Here is a 26492-nt window from a genome sequence, read left to right as displayed (position 1 = left end):
TACAGACATTTTTAGTGTCCAATTTTTTATTTTTTTTTTCTATTAACGTTAATAAAATTGTATTCGTTGGGTCAAAAAGCGTGAAAATTTAATACAATTAGGGCCGCCTTTCAAGGCTCTTGATATATTGTGACGATAGCAGTTGAATAATATTAAAAATACAAATTGATAAACATTTTTCTATAGTTTTGGACGAAATTAGATATTAGAAGAAGAACAGTTTTAGTTTTGTGTTATATTTTAAAAATATTATTCAAGACACTTCTAAAGTATCTTATTAATAAATAATATAATTCAACTTGCCAGCTATCGTATCAATAATAATATTATAAAATATCCTTGGCTAACAAACCGTTTTTCGTATACAATGATATTATAACATTGAATTCAAATGTAATACCATCCATTACAGTGACCAACTCGTAACCGATTGTACAGGAGATCAACATTCACTTACCCGCTTTTTACTTTTTTTTTATTTATCATTATCTTATTTTGAATGTAAATAAAAAGCAACATCAGTAATAATTTTGTAATTTCTATTCATGTAAATAATTAATAAACTGAGATTTTTATTTAATTATTTCAATTGATAATTAGTACAATACAATTATAATAAATATTAATAGATAAGGATGAGGGCATGAATGTAAAAATATATGTTTTACAAATTTTATTATAAATAAATAATAGGTCTACTTAATATTATATAATAATTATATTGTGTTGACACTATGATAACAATAAAATAAAAATTTAGTATTAAAACAACTTCATTAAATGTATGTTATTAAATACATATACAAATAGTATAATGTTTGGTTAAAAAAAGATAGAATTGAAATACATAATTAATAGATTTGGATATTAACAAAATAAACATAAATTAAGTTTGATAGAATAAGGAATTAATATAAACAAAGACAAACTTAAGTTGAACATGAGTAATATAAAATCAGGTATCACTTGTTTTGATTTTTTTGGATAGTTTGATTTGGTTTATGTATAGTTTATTATATCTGAAACATCATATATGTAATATGTAATAAAAATATGATTTTTAAAACATTTATAATATTAAGGTACATTTACTACAATATAGTATACGTTTTGCTAAATATTTTTATTATCGTTATCGTAAATTCGTAATACACAATTATTTATTTCTATCTTACACATATAGTTTATACATACAATAATATACAATTCATATACATTCATAAATATCAATTTTTAATTTTAATAATATGTTTGGATAATGATTATACATTTACAAAATTACTTGTTGGTAAAAAATACACGGTTAAAAAAATTATTCAAATGTAACATGTAATAAATATTATGTTGTATTATAAAATAAAATAATAGCTGTTACTCAATATTACTTTTGTATAGAAGCACAAAAGTTTTTATTAGTTTTTAGTTATTTATCAAGCCAACTGCATTTTAGATATTATGTATATTTTATTAAATTTATCATACTCTAATGTACTTTAAAAACTATATAATATCATAAAATAATTTCTTACTTGATAAAACATTTGAATTGTTCTATTTATTTTTGTTTGTTGGCAATGTGTTTCCAAAAAGTAGTTTTTAATTTGATGGTTCTTATACAGTTCCTAGAATAAAAATTCAAACTGTAATTTTGATACGCAAATTAATATCACAACAATTAGTGTTTAAATTCCCAGTTTTACTTAAAAATTAACTTATAAATAACATAATGCTAATCAAGTACATAATAATAATGTCATTAGAAGTCTTAAAATAGTGTTTTCGAAATTAAATGTAAGGACCACCCAAACTGGAAATAGGCACTTGGGTATGAACCAATTCACAAAAACAAATCTTAGACCTATCGGATGAATGCTGTGTTGCATACACAATTACAAAATATTTATTGAATCAGTAGCTAATGATCCATTAAATATGATTTAGTGGCCCTGTTTAGTCTTTTAATTTTAGTCATTCAATTAATCAATTAATTAAGTAACCCTGCTTAAGTATTTACTATAATTAAATATTTAGTTGTTTAAATTATTTGATAAAATGTAATTAATATTGCAACACATATTATTCAGTAATTAATACTTACTCTAAATTAGATCAGATGGTGTAATATCTTTTAACAAAATGGCTTTTCATAATACATTAGAACTGCAAACATCATCCATCAATTTATTAGTGCAACAAGAACATTTTTGTTTTTTTAAAATTTTTCTTGAAGACCTACGACAAACTTGCTGATTGAATTTCAGTTTATTAGATTCACTTGATTTTTTTATAAGTCCTAGTTCTTGATCTAGGACAATTGTTGAGCTCCGCTTAACAGCATCAAAGTCCAACTGTGAGCCAACACATACGGTATTTAATTCACTTTTATTTCGCCCTATTCGAATTTTAGGTATAGTGTCCGTATTTGTTTTGACTCCATGAGATATTATCCTCCAATCTAATTTTTCTTTATCTGAACTTATTTTACCCATTTCTTCTTGAACTTTATCTGACACAAATTCATCATCAGAAATTAAGTTAATAGTTTTTTCAATTAAACAGTTAATTGGATCAGGAATTGAAGTCACAACATGCCGATCTGGACTAGATTTTAAATTCTTGTCAAGTTCAACTTTTTTTATTTTGTATGAGGAATTTAATTTTGATTTTTTTGTTACAGCTTTATTTTTATCAATATTGACAGAATCTTCTCTAAGCTCTTCCAAGTTGATTATTGTATTAGAAGCCGTTGGTTTTTTCATAGATTTTAAACATCCTTTTCTAAGTCTTTTCAATGCAATAGGTTTTTGACTATTTGTTTTGTTAGTTGTTAATGAGACATGGCTAGTATTATTATCCATTGCAAGTAGTTCAAAACGGTTTTTATATAAACTGACATCAAACTTCTTGAGGATTAATTTAGGTTCTAGAAAAAATGTATGTTTGAAATTTTTTGTACAAGAAATGACATTTTGATTTAGTATTTTGTTGTTGTTTTCAGCTTCTGGTTTAATCTTAATAGGCATGGCTGATTTTGTCAGTTCTTCTAGAGATTCTGTATCTTTATTAAGTAAATTATTTGGTAGCAATTCTTCAATTTTCTTAATGTTTTTATCTTTGTTTGTTGTACTTTCTCCGGATATTTGCTCTAAGTCAATTTTGCTGTTGGAAGGCCTATATTTAGAAGTCACATACTTTGGACATACCCTTCTACGTTTTATCAAGGCAACTTTTTTCTGACATTTTGGTCTCTTCTTTGACATACTCACTAAACAATCTTCAAAAATATCAGATGTGGGGGAGGAAATATTTGAAGAAATAATTTTCAATTCGACTTGTTTAGTTTTACTTTCAGATCTTGATTTTGTAGTTAATTTGGTGTCAGAACATGGAATGCATTTGGTCCCGTACCTTCTTTTTCGGAGATTAGGAATATTTTTAGTTTTTTGTTCAATAAATGGTTGCTTATTTTTTTTATGTGTACATAAATTGTGTATATTTTCTGCTGAATTTTCGCTACTTTCAATACCTGAATTACTTTTCATGAAATTAACTAATTTAGATGTTTCTTCTTGAATTAAAATGTCTTTATATAACATACTATTAGTTGGAAATTCTTTACTAATTAATGTTTTACTAGGTTCTAATGCTGCGGAAGGACAGCTATTTTGTATTTCAACTGCATACTCTCTTTTTGAAGAATTTAATATATTAGTATTAACTTGTTGAAAAGCAATATCTTTAGATTCAACTAGTTGATAGGATTTTATTTCTTTATTATATAAATTAGTATTAATAGTTATATTGGAAGAAGATGGTTCAACATTCTCTGATATCTTATCTATAACTATTTCTATGTTGTTGTCTACAACTGTATCTCGGGTTTCAATAACATCACCTGTTGTTCCTAAACTTATATTGTTAAAAAATGATTCATTTAACAAAACTGATGTTGGTTGATTAGTTTCATACATTTCTAGTTGATTTGATTCATTTCCGGTCATAGTAAGATGATTAAAACCATATTCAGGTATAGGATTAAATTCAATAGTTGACAATTCCGACAAAATATAATTGTTGGAAAATTGATACTCATCATAAAGATAATCTTCATTTTGATCATTACATACATCTTCTTTGGGATTTTCAATGATTTGAAAACTAATAGGCGTACTTGGCTTATTGTAACTATCTATATTTTCTACTACTTCAGCAATATCATCTTCTTTAATTACAACTGAAGTCTGGTTACCATCAACTATATTACCAAAATAATTTTCATTTTCCTTTTCAATAATTGTTATTTGACTTTCATCGTTTGAACGATTCTCTTCAGGGAGGCCATAAATACAAGGAGTAAGAATTTCCAACACGTTAGCTTGTGATTCTGTAGGATATATTACATTATCATGGTCTACCATAACATTATTTTCTGGTGTTTTTTCAAACAATTTTATTATATTTTGTTCTCCTACATAAGCTTTATCTGAATTTTCTTTATTTTCACTCTCAAGTATGACATCTGATTTTTCTAAAGTGTCTTCATTCTCACCATCAGGTACGATACCAAGTTGATCTGAATGGTTTTCTACACTTATGTCCTCATCTTGTAAGTCATCTGATTGTTCTGAATTGTTAATATCATTTGAATCATCAAGAATGATATCTGGTTCTTCTATATTTTCTTCATTTTCACTATCAGGTATGACACTATGTTGATCTGAATGATTTTCTACACTTATGTTCTCATCATGTGAGTCTTCTGGTTGTTCTGAATTGTTAGTATCATTTGAATTATCAAGAATTATATCAGGTTCTTCTACATCATATTCATAATTTTCACCTTCATGAATGACATCTGATTCTTCTAAATTGTCTTCATTTTCAATATCAGGTATGACATTTAGTTGATCTAAATGGTTTTGTACATTTTGTACATCGTCATCAAGTAAGACGTCTGGTTGTTTTGAATTTGTATGATAATTTGCATCATCAAGTAAGTCATCTGATTCTTCTACATTTTCTTCATTTTCACCATCAGGTATGACACTATCTTGATCAAAATTGTTTTCTACACTTATGTTCTCATCATGTAAGTCATCTGGTTGTTCTGAATTGTTAGTATCATTTGAATTATTCAGTATGATATCTGGTTCTTTTGCATATTCATAATTTTCACCTTTGAGTATGACATCTGATTCTTTTAAATTGTCTTCAATTTCAACATCAGGTAAGATACTTGTTTCGTCTGAATGGTTTTCTACACTTACGTCATAATCAAGTAAGTCATCTGTTTCTTCTAAATTGGCATCAATTTCACCTTGAAATATGATATCTGCTTTAGGTAAGACACTTGGTTGATCTGAATGGTTTTCTACACTTATGTCATCATCGAATACGTTGTCCGGTTGTTCTGAGTTTTTAGTATAATTTGAATTGCCAAGTATGATATATGGTTCTTTTACATATTCATAATTTTCTCCTTCGAGTATGACATAAGGTTCTTCTAAATTGTCTTCATCTTCAACATCAGGTGTGACACTAAGTTGATCTGAATTGTCTTCTACACTTTTGTCTTCATCAAGTATGAACTCTGATTCTTCTAAATTTTCACCAATGTCACATTTGAGTATGACATCAGGTTGTTCTAACTTATTATAATAATTTGCATCATCAAGTATGATGTCTGGTTCTTCTAAATTGTCTTCATTTTCACAATCAGGTAAAATGCTTGTTTCATCTAAATGGTTTTCTATACTTATGTCAAGTAAGTCATCTAGTTGTTCTGAATTGTTAGTATTATTTGAATAATCAAGAATGATATCTGGTTTTTTTACATGTTCATAATTTTTACCTCCAAGTATTACATCTGGTTCTTTTGAATTGTCTTCAACTTCAAGTATGTTATTTAGTTCTTCTGAATTATGTTTATCGTTTGCACTATCAAGTAGGACTTCTAGTTCTTCAAAATAGTATTTATATTCACCATCAGGTAAGACACTAGGGTCATTGTCAGAAATATCCATTTTTTCATACTCTTCTTTATCTACAGTATAAGGTATAGGGGCAGTTTCTAATAATTTAATTTTAGAATTATCTTTGAGTAACTTGTGGAAAGTGATCGGTGATTGTTCCGTGACCATATTAATCGGTAAATTATTAGTATCACTATTTCTGACGTTTACATTTTCAGGAATAATGTTTTTCATGCTCATGCCCTCTTTATGACTGAATCTACCAAAATAATATTAACTTTAATTTAAATTGCTATACTATATTATTTTGAGCATAAATATCTTTTAGATATTTAAAATTGTGCAAGATACAAAAAAAATATAAGTAAGTTAGAATTAAATGATTCAAACTAAAAAAAAAAAAAAAAAACGAGCACTCACTTGTCAACTTTACTGTCATTATTAACTGGTAGATCAAATGTTAAAGTTTGAAACGTCTTGTCTAATTTTATCATTGATAAAAGCTTATTATCTGTTGCAGATTTCTTCTGAAAAATAATTGAAAACATTAATAATTCTATAGTAATTATTGGACTTAATACAATAAAAGTATTTTACATTATCATGTCATATATAAGTTCATAGATACTAACATAACATTTGACAAAATAATTAACTATAAGTTTTTTTCCAATTCTAATATCACTATGCTAATTTTTTTTTGTGGAAAAAATTTTATTTGGCAATTGTTAATTATAAAAAAAATTATAATAAATATACCTTTGGAACTGCCACACTTGTAACAGAAGGTAGAGTACTGATGTTTTGAATGAACGGAGTGTCAAGGAGTTTTAGCAATTTATTTTCAATTTGTTCTACAGTTTCCATTTTTGAGGTACTCAATACTCCATTTATTGTTGAAACTTTTTCTCCAAGACCTTGTATTTTATCAACTATGTCATCATCTGGTACAATAAGATTACTGCAATAATAAATAATATATATGTTCAAGATGAAATGGCCAAAAAGACGCAAAGAAAGTGATCTACATTTTTTTATTAAGTTATATAATATAACTTATAAAATTCTTTATAGCTATATTCAACCATTTATTTAATCTGTAATATTTTAGCTAGTAAGATAAATTTATTTAATTATGGGTTCAATTGGGCAATACCTATAACAATATGTAAAGTTTATTTATACATTTTAAATAGGAGATAAAGAAAAGTTAATTTAAGATGGATAATACATATTTTTCAAATTGATAATGGCCGATAATACACTAAGGGCAGAATTCTGCCGTTTAAACTGTCTGTAAACTATAACCAGAGATGGTAAGAACGGCCTTGTTATCATTATTTCAACGACTATAATCAAATAATTACTTATGATGATATATGGGAAGATATGAATGCAATATTAAATAGGGATCAGTCATTCAACGTCTTAAGAGGACGTCGCACCAGCATATATTATCTCCGTCTTACACGTGTACAACATACCAAATTTTACGCTCAGCAGATAACGTTTAGCACTGTTAATTTTAAAATTAGAGTGAATTTACCTCTTATAAAATTTGAAGGTAAGAATATTATCTGGGGCATCTCATTGGCTTTTTGTTATATTTCCATTTTAAAGTGAATTATGAGTATTTTAAAACTGTGAATTGTTAATACATATTTTAATACTTATAAGTCAATTTAAAATTAAAATATAGCAAAAAGCCGATGAGATGCCCTAGATAATATTCTTACTTTTAAAAGTTATAAGAGATCAATTCACTCTAATTTTAAAATTAACGGGGCTAAACGTGATCTGCTGAGCGTAAAATTTGATATGTCGTACACGTGTAAGACGGAGACAACATATGCGGGTGCAACGTCCTTTTAATATAACTAAAATTTTTTACAAATTTTTTATCTTGTTTGATAGTTAAAAATTACTTTTGATTTAATTATTTTAAGCTTGGCTAGGTCTACATAACCTAAATGACAATCAATTTAAAACTCCAAACTATACCATGTTCAAGATTATAAAATACAAAAAATAAAATGATGGAATAGTTGCTTTTGTAAGAAACTAGATCATAAATATAAAAGTAATTGACATTTATGTCAAATCTAGAAATTAATTGTAAAAAGGGAAATTCAAACTTCATAGTCTATGGAATTTAAATACCTCTTCAAATTGATATTAATTCCGTTTTAGATGAATTCGAACAAACTATTCTACATAGAGGTAGACCAAAAAAGTAACTACACAATAATAAAATGTGACTTAAATATAGATATAATCAATAACGGTATAGATTGAAATAAGTAATAACTAGAGCGCGGATTTCTATGCAATTGCATATTTTTTTCCTTTTAATATTTTTGGATTGTTGTCAGTTATCTCCACGAATCATCATAATTTGAAGCTAATGGAGAAATTTTTTTTTTGCATATTTCTGCATATTTAAAGGTTATTGCATATTTTTGCATATTTTGGCAAAATTCAAAATTTATTGCATATTGAAGCGAAAATTTAAAAAAATGTATAAAATAATATTTTGTCAAGTAGAAAAATTAAAACTAAATTTCATAGTCACTAAATAATAATGTATACATATATTCATTTAAACCTTTATAAGATAAATAATCGATTACGACGTATACTTAATCGCTCTTGCTGTGTCAGTCGGTTATCGACATACCACTTGGCACTCGGTTACATCGTTTTTCGTTGTCCGTAAATCGTTAATATGCCGAAAATAAATGTGTGTCTACCTATAATCTAAATTGCTCTTGCTGTATCAGTCAGTTATCGACATACCAGTATACAACTAAGTTTCGTCGATTGTCGTTGTCCGTAAATTGTAAATATGCCAAAAATAAGGAGTTCGTATTCTAACAAAATTCGCGAATGGATTTCCACAGCAAACACAGACACCGAGGTTTTCACTACTGACGGGAAAATAGTATTTTGTAACCCTTGTGGAAAATCTATTGTTTGTGAGAGAAAGTCTCAGGTAGATCAACACATAAAAACAGGTCGGTACTTATAAAAATAGAAAAAGATTTTATTTATTTATTTTCTATATTTTTTTATTTTAATTTTATATTTTAGCTGCACATTTGTCTGCACTTAAAAATAAGTTATCAAAACAACAATTACTTTCAACTAGTTCTAGATCAAGTTCTACCAATAACACTTTTTTTGAAGATTTATGTTTTGCTATGGTCTCTTCTGACATACCCAAGTTGAAAAACCAACAGTTTCGTAATTTTTTGAATAAATACATTAATCATCCTATCCCAGATGAAAGCACATTGCGAAAGAGCTATGTACATATATGCTATCAAAAAACAATGAATGAAATTAAAGAAACAATTGGGCAAAATTTTATTTATATTGTTGTTGACGAGACAACTGATGCACGGGGCTTATACATTGCAAATTTACTTGTAGGAGTTATGAATAAAAACTTTTCTGGGAAACCTTATCTTTTAGCATGTAAACAATTGGAGAAAACAAACAATGAAACGATTACACGATTTATCAATGATTCCTTGAAATTATTATGGACAGATGTGGGAATGGAACAGCGTGTATTACTTTTGTTAACAGACGCGGCGTCATATATCGTGAAAGCAGGGAAGTCTTTAAAGATATGTTGTACTAATATGATCCATGTAACGTGTACCACTCATGCTTGTAATCGTCTTGCAGAAAAAGTAAGGGAGTTATTTCCAAAAGTTAATACTTTAATTAATAATGGGAAGAAAATATTTTTAAAAGTGCCAAGTCGAATCTCTATTTTTAAAGAAGTAATGAATGATACCCCTTTACCACCGGTCCCAGTTCTTACAAGGTGGGGAACATGGGTACATGGTGCGTTATATTACGCAGATTATTTTACCAAATATAAAAAAGTCATCGAGAGACTGGCAATGGATGATGCACAGAGTATTAGAAAAGTTTTGGATATAGTTGAAGATGGTACTGTTGTCAATGATTTAACATTTACTCATTTGGCATTTTAAGTGATAGTCATAAAAAAACTTGAAACTCAAAATATGACTTTACATGAAAGCATTTAAATAATTAACGAAACGAAAGAAAAAATTAATTCTATTCCTGGATCGAAAGGTGCAACACTTGCAACAAAACTAAACGAGCTTTCCGACAAAAGTGAAGGTCTGAAGATTCTACGAAAAATTAATTCAGTGTTATTAGGCGAAAAAGTTCAGCTCGAAGATCTTTATGAAGACCTGACAATACTAAGTTGCTTCATATATGCCCCAATAACTTCGGTTGACGTTGAACGTTCGTTCTCAGTCTTTAAAAATATGTTAACCGATAAACGATACAGTTTCACAGAAGAAAAACTTGAAATGCACATGATTATTCATTTTCATAATAAATACAATTTTAAAAATAAATTAAGTTTTTCAGAAAATTCCCTAAATTTTTTTTATGAAGTACCTATTTAAGTAATTAATTATTATAAGTTGTATTGTAAATTTTAAATAAATAAAAAATTTTTGCATATTTTTTACATATTTTTATGATTTTGACTCCATATTTTTTGCATATTTTCATGATTTTTACTGCATATTATATGGCATATTTCAATACTTTTAAGTGCATACAAATCCGTGCTCTAGTAATAACTATCTCAATTCAATAAATGAATATGCCTTTATTAGTCTAATTAACTATATAACTAGAACAAAAAAATCTTAAAATCTACTAAAAATATTTTTAAAATCTAATACATTAACAAACTTATGTTAAAGCATTTATTGCCCATACCACTTTAACTGACCATTACTCAATAAATACCAAAAAAAAAAAAAAAAAAACTATACAATTAATTTATATTTCAAATCGTGAACTCATGTTCCCCCACACAAACATGTTCAGTGGAGCCCAATACCTTCTTGAAGAATATATAAAAAATAATAATAATAATAAAATACAAATAACAATTAAATATAAACAATAATATATAATTATATTCAGTATTTTGTTGGCTTAATAATCATAATAAATTGAGATGATATTTTATAAAATTGAATGTTTTTTTTTTTTTTATTATTATTAATAAAATACACAATCTTTACACAATAAGGCACAATAAGAGTATAGGCTATGATAAATAAAATATGAATAACGTGAGCAGGGAGGCCCACCAGTGTGGATACCCTCTAACTTGGGGTGAAGGATGTCATGGAGTGGAATTAAAAAGATGTTTAATTAAAAAAGTGAAGTACAGGTGAAACAACATAACCAGAAGAATTGAATATAAATATCCATGTGTATTAAAATATATTAGATAGATATGCACAAGGCCTCCTAGCCAGGATTATATTTTTATATAAAGGGGACTTCACACAAATTTGTATCATCTCCAATTTTTCATCAAATGTAATATATTTTCATAATTTTGTATTAACATGTTGTGTAACAAGAAAACATACAATTCCAAACAAGGTGGCTGTGTAGTGTTGCTCAATTTGTTTGTTGTTAAGAGGACGTAACACAGGCATTTGTTGTCTCCGTCTCACAAGTGCAGAACATAATTAAAAAATTATTAAATAACAAATATACTCTCAGCTAATCACGTTTAACTCAGTTAGTTTAAAAATTAAAGTGAATCGGCCTATTATAAAACTTGTAGGTAAGAACAATTAGTTTGATTATGGGTTTTTTATGATTGTTGAATTTTTTAGCATGTGTTGTGTATAAAACGTTAATTAAAAATGCTCTTACATAATTATCGTAAGAAAAAAAAACAACATGCAATGTTCATACCATCAAGTTTAATAATAGGGTTAAAAATGTGTTTTTTAGGAAAATTCAGTTTTTAAATGAGTTATGAGCATTTTTAATTTTTACTATGCTATATTATACACGTGTAACTTTCTAAAAAATTAAACAATCATAAAAATAACACATACAAACACAGATAATGTTCTTACCACTAAGTTTCATAATAGGTCAATTCCCTCAAATTTGCCATGTTATGCACTTCTAAGACAGAGACGACAAATGCCTATATTATGTCCTCGTAAGTGTGTATCAAATATACAAAACGGGTATCTTGAATTAACAAAAATTATTTTTTTTAAGAAAAATGTTTATAACTGTTTACTGACTTAAGTGTGTTTTAAAAAATACAAGCAAAAGTCCCAAAACTTAAATATAATATACAAGATATTGATATTTTAATATAATTTAATTTTAGATATTAAATAATAAAATACATTACATACATTTGACACGATTCATCATAACTTGTAAAAGTATTTGATTCTTTCATATTAATATGATCATCCATAAAACAATTCATAAATGTCATCTTAATTTCTGTAATAATAAGAATAATTATGAAAACATTTATAGAATATAATATGTTAACATTAATTTTTTTTTTTTTAAATAACTAAAAAAACACATTTACCTTCATTAGAAAATACTTTTTTGTTAAGATCACTTTTGTTATTTGAAGATATGTTATCTTTAATTTTACCAACTAAAACATTAGCAATTGCAAGAATGTAATCATGTTTTGAATTAGTTTTGACTTTCAATGATTTACATAGTTCTAAAGCTTCAGAGTACCTAAATATATTAACATTTATAATTAATGAAATTAATAATGAATACATATATAAAAATTACTATAAAACATTCTTCATTTTTAACATAATGTATTTAATTTACTTAAGTTCTGTGTTAGCATAATTTAGAAGCTATAGCAGTGCTTCCAAACTTATTTTACTCAAAGCAAATCATTTAGCTATCAATATTTTGTAGTTTTAGCATCAGAAAAAATAAATGCCACAGACCAAACAAATATCAAATTATTTAATAATAAACTGACAATGTCTGTCAACAGCTCAAAAAGTCATAACATTTTCAAAATTTTATGGTGTAAAGAAAATGAAAATATTAACATTCAGTGGAATTTTTATGTATCTACAATTCTTTGTTTTTGAATGACAACAAAATAACAAAATTGCTACATCAGAAATTGAGTGAATATCCAATCTTCTAAAAATATGAACTTTAAATGCTCATAAAAATTTAATTTGACTTTCTTGTAGACATTTCTTTTTTAATAAAAGTAGAAAAACTTCTGAGGAAGCTTATATTACATTTTGAAATCTTTAAAAACAAAAAAGTTAATGGTTTTAACACTAAATAATTACTACATTTTCGTGATTTTTACGTGTTTTGGTTTTTTTTTCAATTCAACTTTAAATGGTTATAAAAAAAATTGTGACTATGTATTTTTAATATTTTTTAAATGTCATTGTTAAAATATATTAAGAGCCTTACATTAAATTTTATAGCTTTTTTACCCAACAAATAAAATATTATTGACATTTATAGAAAAAAAATTAAAAAAATTTAAAACTGACAATGTCAGTAAACGGTTTAAAACTAATCAAAATATATTGAAAATGTTATCGTGTATAGAAAATGTTAATATAAACATTTAGTGAAAGTATTATGTATCTAGAGTAATTTGTTTTAGAATTACACCAAAAAAAAATCAATTTTGTCGAAATCCAGTTGTTCCTTAATGTTTTTTGATTTTTCAGGTGTTTTTGAAAACTACTAGAAATTTTAAATGTTTACCTCCCCAATGCTGGTGCTCACTTTCCCACAGAACAAGATACTGAAGTTGAAAATCGAAGCATTATTTCAACTACTCATGGATTACACACAAATAATAAAAAATAAAAAACACATCATTGTAAAATTAATACATTCATTGCTCTCCTCAGAATCTAAAATTTTGGTTAAAGGGACATAATAACTATAGTTTTGTTTATGTGGTAGTACATGAAATCTGTTTGTAGAGTGGAGAGTGTGGCGGGGTATAGTAAGTAGAATTTTGTCAAATAACTAAGGACAATCAATTAAATTAATTAATAATAAAAATAAGAAAAGAATAGCATTATTAAACAGTCTATCTTAAAGAGACATAATGGTTTGTACTTTAGCTAATATATTAGTTGAAGTGTCAATCATTCCAAATTTGCAACCCACCATATGATGAAAACGTTTTTGTACTTTTTTAATTTGTGTAATATAACCAGATTTATAAATACTCCATGTTATAGAGCTTGAATATAACTAATGAACATATCACAGCCCAATGTGTAATATAAAGTTAAATTTTCAAATTGACAAGTTAAGTTTTCAGTAACCAAATATTCAAATTCAAGTCTTTGGATAAAATTAACTTTCCATAAATAAAACTTTAATAAATAGTAAGACCTTTTTGCCAATTTATATTTAAATTGTTTTACTTAACACCTTTATAATACTGTTTAAAAAATAAGTTATAAAGTAACAAATTAAAGTTATTAATTTAATTTAATATGCATCTTATTATTTTATGCAGCACTTTGATAACAAAGCACCTATGACAACGACTAGGACTTGGTGAAGGATTTATTTTTGATTTAGACTTGGTTAAATTAAATATGCCATTACTTTCGTTAGGTAAAAATCTGAAAGAAGTATTGACCATAGACCCCTATAGTTAGAACGCTTATTGTTTATCCTACTTAATATTATAAATGCGAAAGTTTGTAAGTATGTTTGTTACTCTTTCACATAAAAACTACTGAATGGATTTTAATGAAACTTTACAATAATATAACTTATACATCAAACTAACACATAGGCTACAATTTATAAAGATATACTGTGTGAATTATTTTATTTTAATTTTAATTAAAAAAAATGTGTAAATTGTATACCTATACCTTTTTTTAGTAAGAAATAGTCGCTGGCTGAAAATAAATAACATTCAAACAATTATTATAATTAATTAGTTTAGCAAAAAAAAAAACAATTAATCAATCACGGAAGCCTGGTTTTGTTTTCTATTTAGTAAATTAGAAATGTTTGCAAGTATAGCATTTTTAGAATATAAACATAATAATAGATAGGCTAACTTAAAAAGGGTTAAATTTGGTTTTTTTTATTCATCGGATTTTAGTACGTTTTTGTTAGGATTTTGTATTAATTGATTATATTATTCCACCGTAGGTGGAATTAAGTAAAAACGACAAACTTAGTATAACTCTGATACTTTAGAGTGAAATCATACAGTTACGTACAAACAGCACGGGGTCCGCGATCTACCACAGGTAGATTTCCTACCTGATAATATACTGCTGCGAATCAGAATTTTTATTCCAGGCAACAAAAAAGTTAAGATACATTTTGAACACCATATATTATACATTAAATAACGAATTGAACAAAGTTTGAGTCATATAGAGTTGGTATATTTAATGGGCAACAAAGTGCACGGGATCAGCTAGTATTATAATATTTAATTTACCTTTTTTCTTGTACTAAAAACATAAATTGAATTAATTTAGTGTCTTCAAATTTTTTTAAACAAGAAAAAAATAATTTTTTTTCATCTGGATCCAAAGGATAACTTAAGAATGTTTTTAATTGATTGGTATGCCTGCATCCTAGAATCAAGACATTTTACATGGAGTTAATTTAAAACTATTTACAATGCAATTAAGAAATTACATGTAACTTACGATCGAAAATGTATTCAAACAATATCATTTTTTCTTCAATATTTCTTGAATTCAAATGACTTAGAGCATCAAAACAGTGGTTGTTCATGATTTGTAAGTTAACATAAAATCTGAAATTAAAACATTAAAATATAATCACTAGATTTCTATTTATTAATTTGCTTGTATACATCAAAAAATTAATAAGCTATATTTAAATTGTCCGCAGAATTAGAATTTAATTAATAACTTTTATAAACAAAAATATTTTATTGTTAATTTGTAAAGAAAGTAGGGTTAAGTAAATTAAGAAAGGTATTAAAATGTTTAGAAAAATATAATGTAGAAACTTAATATTTGTTGTAATAACTAATAACTAATAAGGTTAGGTATTAATAATTAATTTAAAAAAAATTAAATATTTTGTATAATTAAAAAATTATGTTATTTTAGATTCTGAGTGGAGAGATGAATGTATTGATTTTATAATATTCTTTTTTTTTTTTAATTGTCTGTTATGTTTTAATGTAATAAAAATGCTTTGATTTCCTACTTCTAACATTTTTCTGGTAGGAAATTGAATTTATAGATTAAACGTTTGAAGGTAAAAAGTCATCGCAATTTTTTCCATAAATAGAAAAAAAGTATTTACCAGAAGATCAAATTAATTTTATGCTAGCGTTTAAGTTTAAGTTCAGATTTTTACAATACTGAATATTCCTCAGATTTCTCATGGAAAGATTTTCTTATTTTGTTGTAGTTTAGACGAATAACCATACTTGAAATTTTTACCAAACACATGCGGGTGTGACGTCCTCTTATAGCAATAATAGCATAAATTAAACTAGCAATAACAGCATAAAATAAACTTAGTAATATAGGCTAACGAACCAGAAATGTTCTTTATATAAAAATTATATTAATTCATTGGATTAAAATTTAACACATACATTAACATTGACCCCTCTAGACACCTACTGTACAACAGAGCAGAACGGTAATTACTTAACCACATTTTAGATTCTGAGCGGAGTGATGAATGTATTAATTTTACAATGATGTGTTTATTTTTTATTTATGTGTCTGCGTACACGATAAGTAGTCGAAATAATGCTTCGATTTTCGATTTTCAGTATCTTGTTTGATGGGAAAGTGAATATTGTTGGTGCATAAGGGAGGTCAAAATTCCAAATAGTTTTCAAAAGCGCCAAGAAAAACATAAAATTTAAGAAAAAACAGGAATTTTTACAATATTGGATATTCAAGCGATTTCTCATGTTACGGTTTTGTTATTTTATTGTTATTCAAAAACGAATGACTGTAGATACTTGAAAATTTAATCGAATGTGTATATTAGCATTTTCTATACACGATAAATTTTGATTTTTTTGAGCTGTTTACGGACATTGTCAGTTTTCAATTTTTTTAGTTTTTTTTCTATAAATATCAATAAAATTGTACTTGTTGGGTTAAAAACCGTGAAAATTTAATGCAAGGCTCCTGGTACATTCTTACAATAGTAGTTAAAAAATATTAAAAATACATAGGCACAATTTTTTTTTATAAGCATTTAAAGTTCAAATTTTGACAACATTTATCAAATTTAAAATTTAAAACAAGGCTATATATAAATTACTTTATTCACAATAATAAAATATCAAAATAAAAATAATATTCTTACTTATGATCATCAAGGTTGACTAATTTGATGTCAAAGAGTTCAAAGTAAATCTGTGCCCAATAATATTGTTTTTTAAATACAAATAATTTCAAGACAGTCCAGTGATACCAATTCCAAGATTTATCATTTACCATCCACTCATTATTACTGGACAAAATAAGCATAGCATCCTGTAAAATATATATTATAAAATATGTATTAAAAAAATATATTATTTATATAAATCAATGAAAATAATATTTACTTCAAACATGTCATGATCAAAAAGCCAACCTGCACAACAAAGTTTATATAACTCTTCATTTTTAACAAAAGTATCGTTAAAAATATTTCCAGTTATTTCATTCATCCTAAAATAGATCATATTACATATTAGTAAACCAAATAATTTTAAAATGTTAATACTAATTTAAAAAAATTTAATTATTTTAAAATGTGAAAACTAACTTTTGCACAGAACAGACATCAATCAAAAAATAAATAGTAATGAAATCTTTGACTCGGTTAGAGAGTTCAGTATTCAAATAAATCCTTAACAGACTTTGGACACTGGTTGGTGGATACAAGCCTTTAGTTTCTTCAATAGATTCACGTTTCCATTGTTCGATTAATTTATTTCTATTAGGTTCATTAGTGACAATAGCGTCAATAAGATATAATGGCAAATTTCCAAATTCCGTTCGACTAAACATTTAAATTTATTTTATACATTTTTTTTTTCAATAATATTTAACCACTAACCGTTTATTAGCATACTGGATGAGGGAAGTAAAATCACATTGTATAATTTGACGAGTAGGATCTTCTTCAATTTGTTTTGGTAACATTTGTAAGTTGAGAAAATAAATTATTGCATTAAAATATTGAGTGACTAAATTTAAAATTTTTACTCGATTAACCAAGTCAACTGGAATAAGAAAAATTAATTTTCTGACAAAATATTAAATGTATAACTCTATACTCAGTCTTATGTAAGAGTAACCTTAAGGTGAAGGTCGATTTTTGTCTGGTTTAGTCAGGCCATAACCCAAAATAAATAAATTAATCTTCCAAAGCAAAAAAATTGCTTTTATGTTAATTTTAGAAAATGCGACCTAGTTGGATTGTTGGAATAACAAAGTAACAGGCCGAAAACACAGCACTTAGTGCTCAAAAGCTACATCAAATGTTGCTAACAAGAAAGAAGCCCACAGTCAGAGCTAACTCTTACAACAGACAGAGTATACTATATTATAAATATATGACTAGACCAGTTGCATAATGTAAGCATTTTGACAAAATCAATATTTTGAAATTGTTTTAATGTAAATTGATCATAATTTCTACAGTATAAAATCTAAATTTAAAATATAGCATATCCAATTTAATTTATAGTAAAAAATAAGGTGAAACAGCTTATGTCAAACATATTTTACTAATCGACTCATATGATTTATGTATATTTATAAATAAACAATATAGAATTAAAATGAAAATTAATCTCAATAATAAGTATACCTGATGTATAAATATTATTTTCACGTATATTTACCATTTATTATTTGAACACAGTCCGTAAACTGCATACGTTTGAAGATATTTTCAACACTTAGCATTTGAGACAAACATTCATTTAACATCCTCACATTTTTTTTACCAACCAGCGCACCAGAACCGTCAAATAAAGGAACACCTAAACAGTATTTAAATTAAGTAACAATCATATTGAAAAAAATTATATTTACATAATTGATCAGCATATTGTTTGACAAGCATGACATGGTTCCAAAGACATTCCACTAAATGTAGAATTATAACTTCACTATGAGTTCCATTTTTCCATTTTTTAACACATTCATCAAATACTGACATAATGTTATTTTCTACTATGATAGATACTACAAAATGTAATTTGTTGAGCTGAAAAAAACAATTATTTGCCAATTAATAATGAGTTTATATTAGATTATAAGTATAAATCAAAATACACAGATTCTGAATAAACCAAACTAATAACATATTTTATGTCTCACCAAAGTGTAATTTTTGTAATCATAAGTTTTATCCCAAAATAATGGTCTTAAATTTGCTTGTAAACACTGACGGAATATTAAACTTGGGTTTTCAAATAAACTCCAACTGTTTAAAATCAATTTATCTAAAACTTCTTGCTGAACACCAACATGTTTAAATTTAATAATTTTGGTGTCTAATAAGCATTCACATTCTGGAAAAAAAAATATTAAAAAGTACATAAATATACTTGCAACAAACAGCAGTTATAAAATACAGTAATGTTATTACCAAAATAAATTGAAGATGGATAATGGAGTATTTTAAAATTATTTCTAAAATTGGAACCAAATGGGCGCAATGTTTTATTAGAAATATTAAAATCTAAATAACTGGCATAATTGGGCAATTTCACAAAACAAGCATAAGAATTTGATTCTTTAATATGGTTGATAATTGATGGCATTTGGGCTTTATTCCACTGGTTAATATCAAACAAAAAAACGTAAGATTTAGGACTGGTATCTACATTTTGACGAATTTCCATTAATATTGCAAATAATGTTATTCCACAGTTTAGAGACACACCTAAAAATAGAAAAAACATGATGATAATAAAATAATTAGTTAATTTATTATATCATATTTTAGAAAATATGTTACCAATGCTTTTTTTGTCCAAGGTGTCATTACATAAAGTTAATGCAGATATACATCGACCAATTCCAGATTCTTTTCTTAAAAGCATTTTTAATTTAATATTGTATTCTTTATATACCTTCATACATACAAACACAATATTTTATAACAAAATGATTTATTTAGATGATTTGTAAAATTTAACTCACTCTATATGAACAATGGCCATTTGACATCATAATTTTATGTTCATAGGATAAAGCAATCATCATTGCATTTGGAAGTCTAGAATTATCTGATTGAATAATCCAAAGATAACATAGATTGTTTGGAACATCAGCTTGTTCAAGAAAAGTAATATGGGTTATTGGCATATTGCATTCAGGTTTTTTTAATACATATCTAGACAAAGTAATAAAAAGCGGGTAAGTGGATGTCACTCTGCTGTACAGTAGGTTACAAGTGATTCAATGTACAATGGATTGTATTAAATTTGAATTCAATTATATATCATTGTATAAAAAAAAACGATTCTAAGCAGAGATGGTTTATCAGTCGGGATTTATTAAATTTATATTATTTATTATAGCCTTTAAATAGAATTAATACTATAATATTATAATTTTTTATTCCTTGCTACGGTGATAGCAAATTGTTAGAAATTAAAATCCTATTTTAAACGGTTTTTCGTAATTTATCAGTAGTTATTCCCGTGGCATTAAATAACTATTGCGAAAATCGAAAAATGACCTTTCTAAAGTACCACCTTGATCCAATTTGCTAAAAGATAAAGTACTATATGTTGAAATCTAAGCATTTTTTCTGGTAGAAATTTTGTATACAGGATATATATATATATAAAAAAAAAAAACATTGTAAAACTACTAGCTTCCTCGCTCCGCTCAGAATCTAAAATTATAATACATACTATTAATGATCAATCAAATACTTACAGTGTCTGCATATTTTTACAGTCCCATAGTTGGAAGTGACCTGTAATATATCCAATTGCAACAGCATTAATTTCTTCAGTATATAACAAACAAGATATGTTGAAGTTTAGTTTGCCACTGCACTGTCTTTTATAAAAATTACAGAAGTTTTCTGGAATAGAACATGTTGAATAAATTTTTTTAAATAAATTTTTTTAATTGTTATTTTACCATTTATAAACATTGCTAAATGAAAGTCATTGTGATCACATATCTTTTTAGCTTCTTGGAAATCGTCGTTTTTTCTTAGAATGAATAGTTTGCTTGGACTTGATTCATTTACAACTATTTCATTATTATTTAATTCTATGGAAAAAATTCTTTTATTTTATAGTTAAGGGTATAATATTTAGTTAACAAACGGTTTTCAATGTGACGTTTTCTTAAGTCAACTGCATAAACTGCTCCAGTTATCATTCCAACTAAAAGTACAGTGGACATAACTTTGAACTTATCACAAAGTTGATCATGAGCGAGTGATTCATTATTTATTGTAGAAATGTAGGATATCTAAAAAATGTGTATAATTTTTAAAATTGATCTTTATTATTTAGTAAAATTACTTAAGAGAACATCACACCCTTATTTATTGTCCCATTGATAGGTCAACTCATCATTCTTTTATTATAGCTTACAAGTTACAACACATAATTGGTCGTTTATAGTGTCTACAAGACAGAGACAACACACATGAGTAGTTTATTCTCTTAAGATAATTCGATAAATTAAAATTAGCATACTGGACTTGGTAAATGAATACAACGAATGATCGTTAATGTTGGAAATTGACAAACAAACAATATACCAAAAGATTTACATGAACATCCGACCAATAGCATGTTCGTTGTTTCCTCAATTTTATGTAATTCTTGAACAAAGGTAATCTGGAATAAAAAAAACAATAGTACCTAATACAAAAAAATATATATTTTTGGACTTTTTAAATCATGTTTTTTAACAATTACAAAAAATTACAAATAAAGATATACTTATTATTTGTATGAACATTTTTACAAAATTGTTAACGTTGTTAATATCCTATATTAAACTACTTTAATATTTAAATTCCTAACTATGGGTGATTCCAGGGGCGGAGTGGCACGCCGGGCAACCGGGACAATGCCCGGTGGCCTGGATTGCTTATATAAGAAGTGGCCTGGTCCTGCAGGTGTGATGGAGTAATTAATATTAAAAATATTTAGCTATTTTTTATGACTGTAAAAACAACGAAAACAAATTTATAATGTGATATGTGAACCACCAATTATAAATAGTAAATACTCAATGTTGCGATAACTCATTTTCTTATTATCGGTCGTCTTATCATAATAATAGACAAGTAAAACACACAATCTATAAATAGTTATTCAAACGGGGTATATTATATTGTAATTGACACAAAACAACAAAGTATATGACTATGGTTGTAAATAACATCACTGGCTTGCATTTTTATTTAATAATACCAATGATACCACAGATTATGTTTGTAGTTTGTATAATCTGTGATAATACGATCAATACGGAATAAATCCAAACCGCAAAGTTTTAATAGGTTTTAATAAGTTAATAAGTTAATAGTTTTAACGAAAAGTTTTAAAAGGTTATTAATAAGTTATAGTTTTACCGAAAAGTTTTAATAGATTATTAATAAGTTATAGTTTTAATAATTTAATGTGCAATTTTCGATTTGTTTTTTATTTTCAATGTGCATAAAAATTCCAAAAACAAGAACAAACGAAAAGGAGGACATGAGAGGGAACAAGAGAAAAATAAAAAGCTCTTGTCTGTGATTGGGAAAAAGTGTGAAAAAATTAATTCATATTTCAAAGGTAGGTATTGACGTATTGTAGTACGCAGAGTTGGGCATAATATTATATAGATAAAATAATATTCGAATAAACATATTTTATAATAAAATATTATATAAATACAATTGTATTTAAATGACACCCTACTCTGGTAGTATGTTATTAGTTTTAATTTAAATTTTTAATATTTTTTAACTTTTAAATTTTTGTCAATACTGATGCAAATAAGCTGATGATATTACTTTTCTTATTTAAGATGTTGGCGAATCTATGAACGAAAATCAAGAAACTTTTAGAATCGAACAAAAAATGAATGATGTAGATCCTGGTACATTTAATAATGCTGCAGTTTCAAATGTTGATAATCAAGATCAAGGTATTTATTCAAGTATTAATTAATAGTTATTTACTTTGAATAATTATAATTTGTAGTTTTTAATTTATTTAGATTTTATGTTAATGTATTTTTAATTTTTATCATTGTGACTAAATAGTCCATAGTTTATCAATGAATGATGAAGATGAAAATCAAGAAGAGGAAGACCTAGAAAATCAATTAAAACCTTGCAACTCTACTTGTAAAAATTGTGCCATTTGTTGTTACAGATTACTAGTAAGTACAACTTATTTTCTAATGCATACATGTGTGTGATGTTAACCAGAATGATGGTGAGATCATAGTACAGGGTTTCAAAAAATCTGATGTACTAGGTACACAGTTTTCTTACAAATAAAATGATAAATCAACAATAGATTATGACATGATTTGTGCAATACTTCCTAATCCTGAAATTGTTAATAACACAAGAAAACTGGTTTATCAATTTCCAGGTTATGTTACAGTTATTGAAAAATAATATATATTAAATGTTAATATGTTATACTTAATTCCTGTTATTCTAAACCTATATAGTATGTACATCGGCGTAACAAGGGGGGGGGGGCTTTTTATATAAGACATATTTGTATAAACAGTTGATTTACAACAATATTTAAGACAGTGTTTTTTAATTTTTTTTTTATCCTTATATTTGAATGTTATATAAGGTATATCAATTAATTAATAATTTATTGACAAAAGGTAAATAATATATTTTGAGTGTTTTTTAATTTTTTAATTTTGTTTTTATTCATTGTTATATAAATGGTTTATAATAGGTACCTACATAGGTATTATTGAGGGTATTATATTTAAAAAATTTATAGAGTATTATAATTGATATTTATTTCACTGTTAAACAATATTATTTTGATTTTAATTATAGTAATTATGAGTATTTTATAATTTATATCTCATGAAAAATATAACTATGTTATTTTTTATTTTTTTTTATTAGAAAATAAGCATATAATATTCTATCTGTAATAATATACAAGGTAATATATGTATACAATAAGTAATATGGTGGGAGTGGGGTATAAGTATACAGGACTGGACAGCATGATATAAGGGGGAGGGGCGGTCCATATCCCTATTTCATTTTTTTTACTGAAAAAAAATTCAATTTTTGTTGATATTTTTTTTTTCTGAACTAAGAAATAGACGTTGATGCAATCAACCTGCATTAACCGAATAATAATGTACATTTAATAATTAGTTATGTAAGTACCTCTTTGAGTAAACTGTTGGTAAATTAATAATTAATAAAATCAATGCTATAAATATTTACCTTATTCAATAAAAATCCCGATAAAAATTAATTTGTGAAGATATCAAACATTGATCAATAAATAAAAAATTATAAATAATAGATAGGTACCCCCCGGGTAGGTACTAACAATGTTTATTGTATTAATACCTAGATAACATGATACTGACTATAATCTTAATAATCCTCCATAAGTAAATTGCCTGAATATAAATATGTAGAACTGGTATATTATGCTAGTGCTAGGTGCTAGTGCTAGCTGTACATCTCAGTGGCGTAATTAGCAATTTGTCCTGTGGGGGGGGGGATATATATTTTTTTACACACAAAATATTAAATTTTCAAGTACATTGGTGAGTATATAATATAATATTATATTATGAAGGCTCTGGTGGGGGGGATCTATCCCCCTCAACCCCCCCCCCCTTAATTACGCCCCTAGTACAGCTATAATAATAATAGTATTCTGACTAGTATATTTTAAAATTAAAGGTAGCCCCAATACATAATACCATACCTACCATAATACTTACCTAATAAAATAAAATAAATTATTATTGTTATAAAATATTCAGATTATGATTGTATGAAATATAATTAAATATGTACCTAAGTAGGTTATAACAAAATTATAATTTATTTTTTCCATCAATACTATATAGGTGATAATAATTCGCTATAAATTGAATAAAAAATATTTCATGGTATTACACGATGCCATAATATAAGTCTAACCTAATCTAACCGTAACATGTTATATTATATCATGCATGCAGGTCTGAAATGTAAATTTATACTTTTTATCATAAAGGTAATCTTTGGAAATTTCTGGTAATCTTTGAGAATCTTAGGAAATCTTTGGTAATCTTAGGAAATCTCTGGTAATCTTTGGAAATCTAAAATCTGGTGTACACATTTTTTAATAGTGGTTTACCCCTCGATTATTATATAAATAAGAAACTTTAAAATTTAAGACCCTTCCCTTTTGCCACAAGATTGCTCAAAAAGTGAGTTAGCAATTCATAAATAATATTTGTTACCTACCTAGCATGTACCTACTTATTATGTAATAAGGTAATTTCTTTATGAGTAGAATAAAAAATGATGACATTCTTTTAAGTTGAATGTTGTGTCTGTACCTACCTACAATTTTTTAGGGAAAAATAAAAAGCGATATGAGCTGTCAAGGATTGAGATCACTCTTGCTCCGCTTGTGCGCCACTGTGGTAGGTACAATACACGTACACCACACATTTGCACTCGAGCTCGCACTGCAGTGGACCATACCATAAGGTATAGTATAATATATAATATTACCTAACACTTAGGCATGTATACCTTACCTCTATCGAATTGTCCGTTTGAGCATCGCCGCCGAAAGATCTGGAAAACTCAACACATCCAGTGGTCTTTGAATAGAGCGCGATGTCGGCCTTGTTTGTGAACCACACATACTCACTGCCGACTATAAATCCGCCCCTTATGCCTTCACGGTCCAGTCCCAAGTGGCATTTAATCTTATGCGTTTCTAACACTCGCACCAGATCCGACATGGTGGTCGACGAGACCTCAGAAAGTCACACAGTTTATCGTCAATGTATTAAATAATATTATTAAAAGCACCGGCGTATTGTTTTATTGGTGACGTCCGCGGTCACCAAAGAAGAACTCGTGTTTGGCGGACACACGTAATCCATACAAACAACGATGACGGACACCGAAAAATATGGTTAAAAAAACTGCAACACCGTAAACGCACCAAGAGACGAGATGCGATGTCGAGAACGATTCACCTTAATATTTTACCAGCTATCGATAACTTTATAAAAATTTGAGCTTCTAGTGCGAAGGAAAAACGTGGTTAGACTAATAGACTGCGACGCGAACACGAATACACAATGTATAATACTCCGTCGTTCCGAATTGTCATAACCAAAAAATATCAAATGAATAAAAACGGTCGGCGACGGCTGATGACTGACGAATAATCACGACGCCATCTGTATTGATTGTGATTGGTGGTGTCGTGTATTTGTACCATAGACCTATAAATAGGACTTTAATATAATTTGCACAACCTGCACGGTATCGGGTACATAGACATATTAATAATGGACTGCGCTTTCCTCACTCCCCATCTATCCGAATCTGAAATGTAAATTGTGTGAGTGAGGTAGAAACTGTTGGGGGCAATCATGAAAGAAATAATAATTATATTCCATTCGT

General features: G+C 26.8%; 1 protein-coding gene across 1 annotated transcript; it reads right to left on the bottom strand.

Annotated features, from left to right (window-relative positions):
* Positions 1-495: 495 nt before the first annotated feature.
* LOC132934220 (uncharacterized) lies at positions 496-26209 on the bottom strand. Its single transcript, XM_061000497.1, has 24 exons — positions 25610-26209; positions 21547-21690; positions 21169-21316; positions 20978-21112; positions 20768-20918; positions 20024-20216; positions 19839-19953; positions 19467-19763; positions 19196-19389; positions 18908-19082; positions 18715-18855; positions 17925-18090; positions 17631-17867; positions 17428-17533; positions 17184-17353; positions 15524-15633; positions 15310-15448; positions 12403-12563; positions 12215-12308; positions 6732-6933; positions 6393-6499; positions 2099-6231; positions 1530-1622; positions 496-1019 (listed from the first exon to the last, which is right to left on the bottom strand). Exons 1-22 carry the CDS (start codon positions 25817-25819, stop codon positions 2145-2147), a joined length of 7482 nt encoding a protein of 2493 aa, XP_060856480.1. The 5' UTR covers positions 25820-26209; the 3' UTR covers positions 496-1019; positions 1530-1622; positions 2099-2144.
* Positions 26210-26492: the final 283 nt, after the last annotated feature.

The sequence above is a fragment of the Metopolophium dirhodum genome, chromosome 1 (genome assembly GCF_019925205.1).
Source record: "Metopolophium dirhodum isolate CAU chromosome 1, ASM1992520v1, whole genome shotgun sequence".
Taxonomy (NCBI): domain Eukaryota; kingdom Metazoa; phylum Arthropoda; class Insecta; order Hemiptera; family Aphididae; genus Metopolophium; species Metopolophium dirhodum.
This window is presented reverse-complemented; position numbering and strand designations above follow the sequence as displayed.

What these genes read in the sequence shown, in the direction of transcription:
- LOC132934220 (XM_061000497.1), bottom strand. Translation starts at nt 25,819, where the DNA reads ATGTCGGATCTGGTGCGAGTGTTAGAAACGCATAAGATTAAATGCCAC. An exon ending in ATGGCCATTGTTCATATAGA is followed by an intron (nt 19,954 to 20,023) that starts GTGAGTTAAATT and finishes GTATGTATGAAG; the next exon opens with GTATATAAAGAATACAATAT. An exon ending in CTTGGACAAAAAAAGCATTG is followed by an intron (nt 19,764 to 19,838) that starts GTAACATATTTT and finishes TTCTATTTTTAG; the next exon opens with GTGTGTCTCTAAACTGTGGA.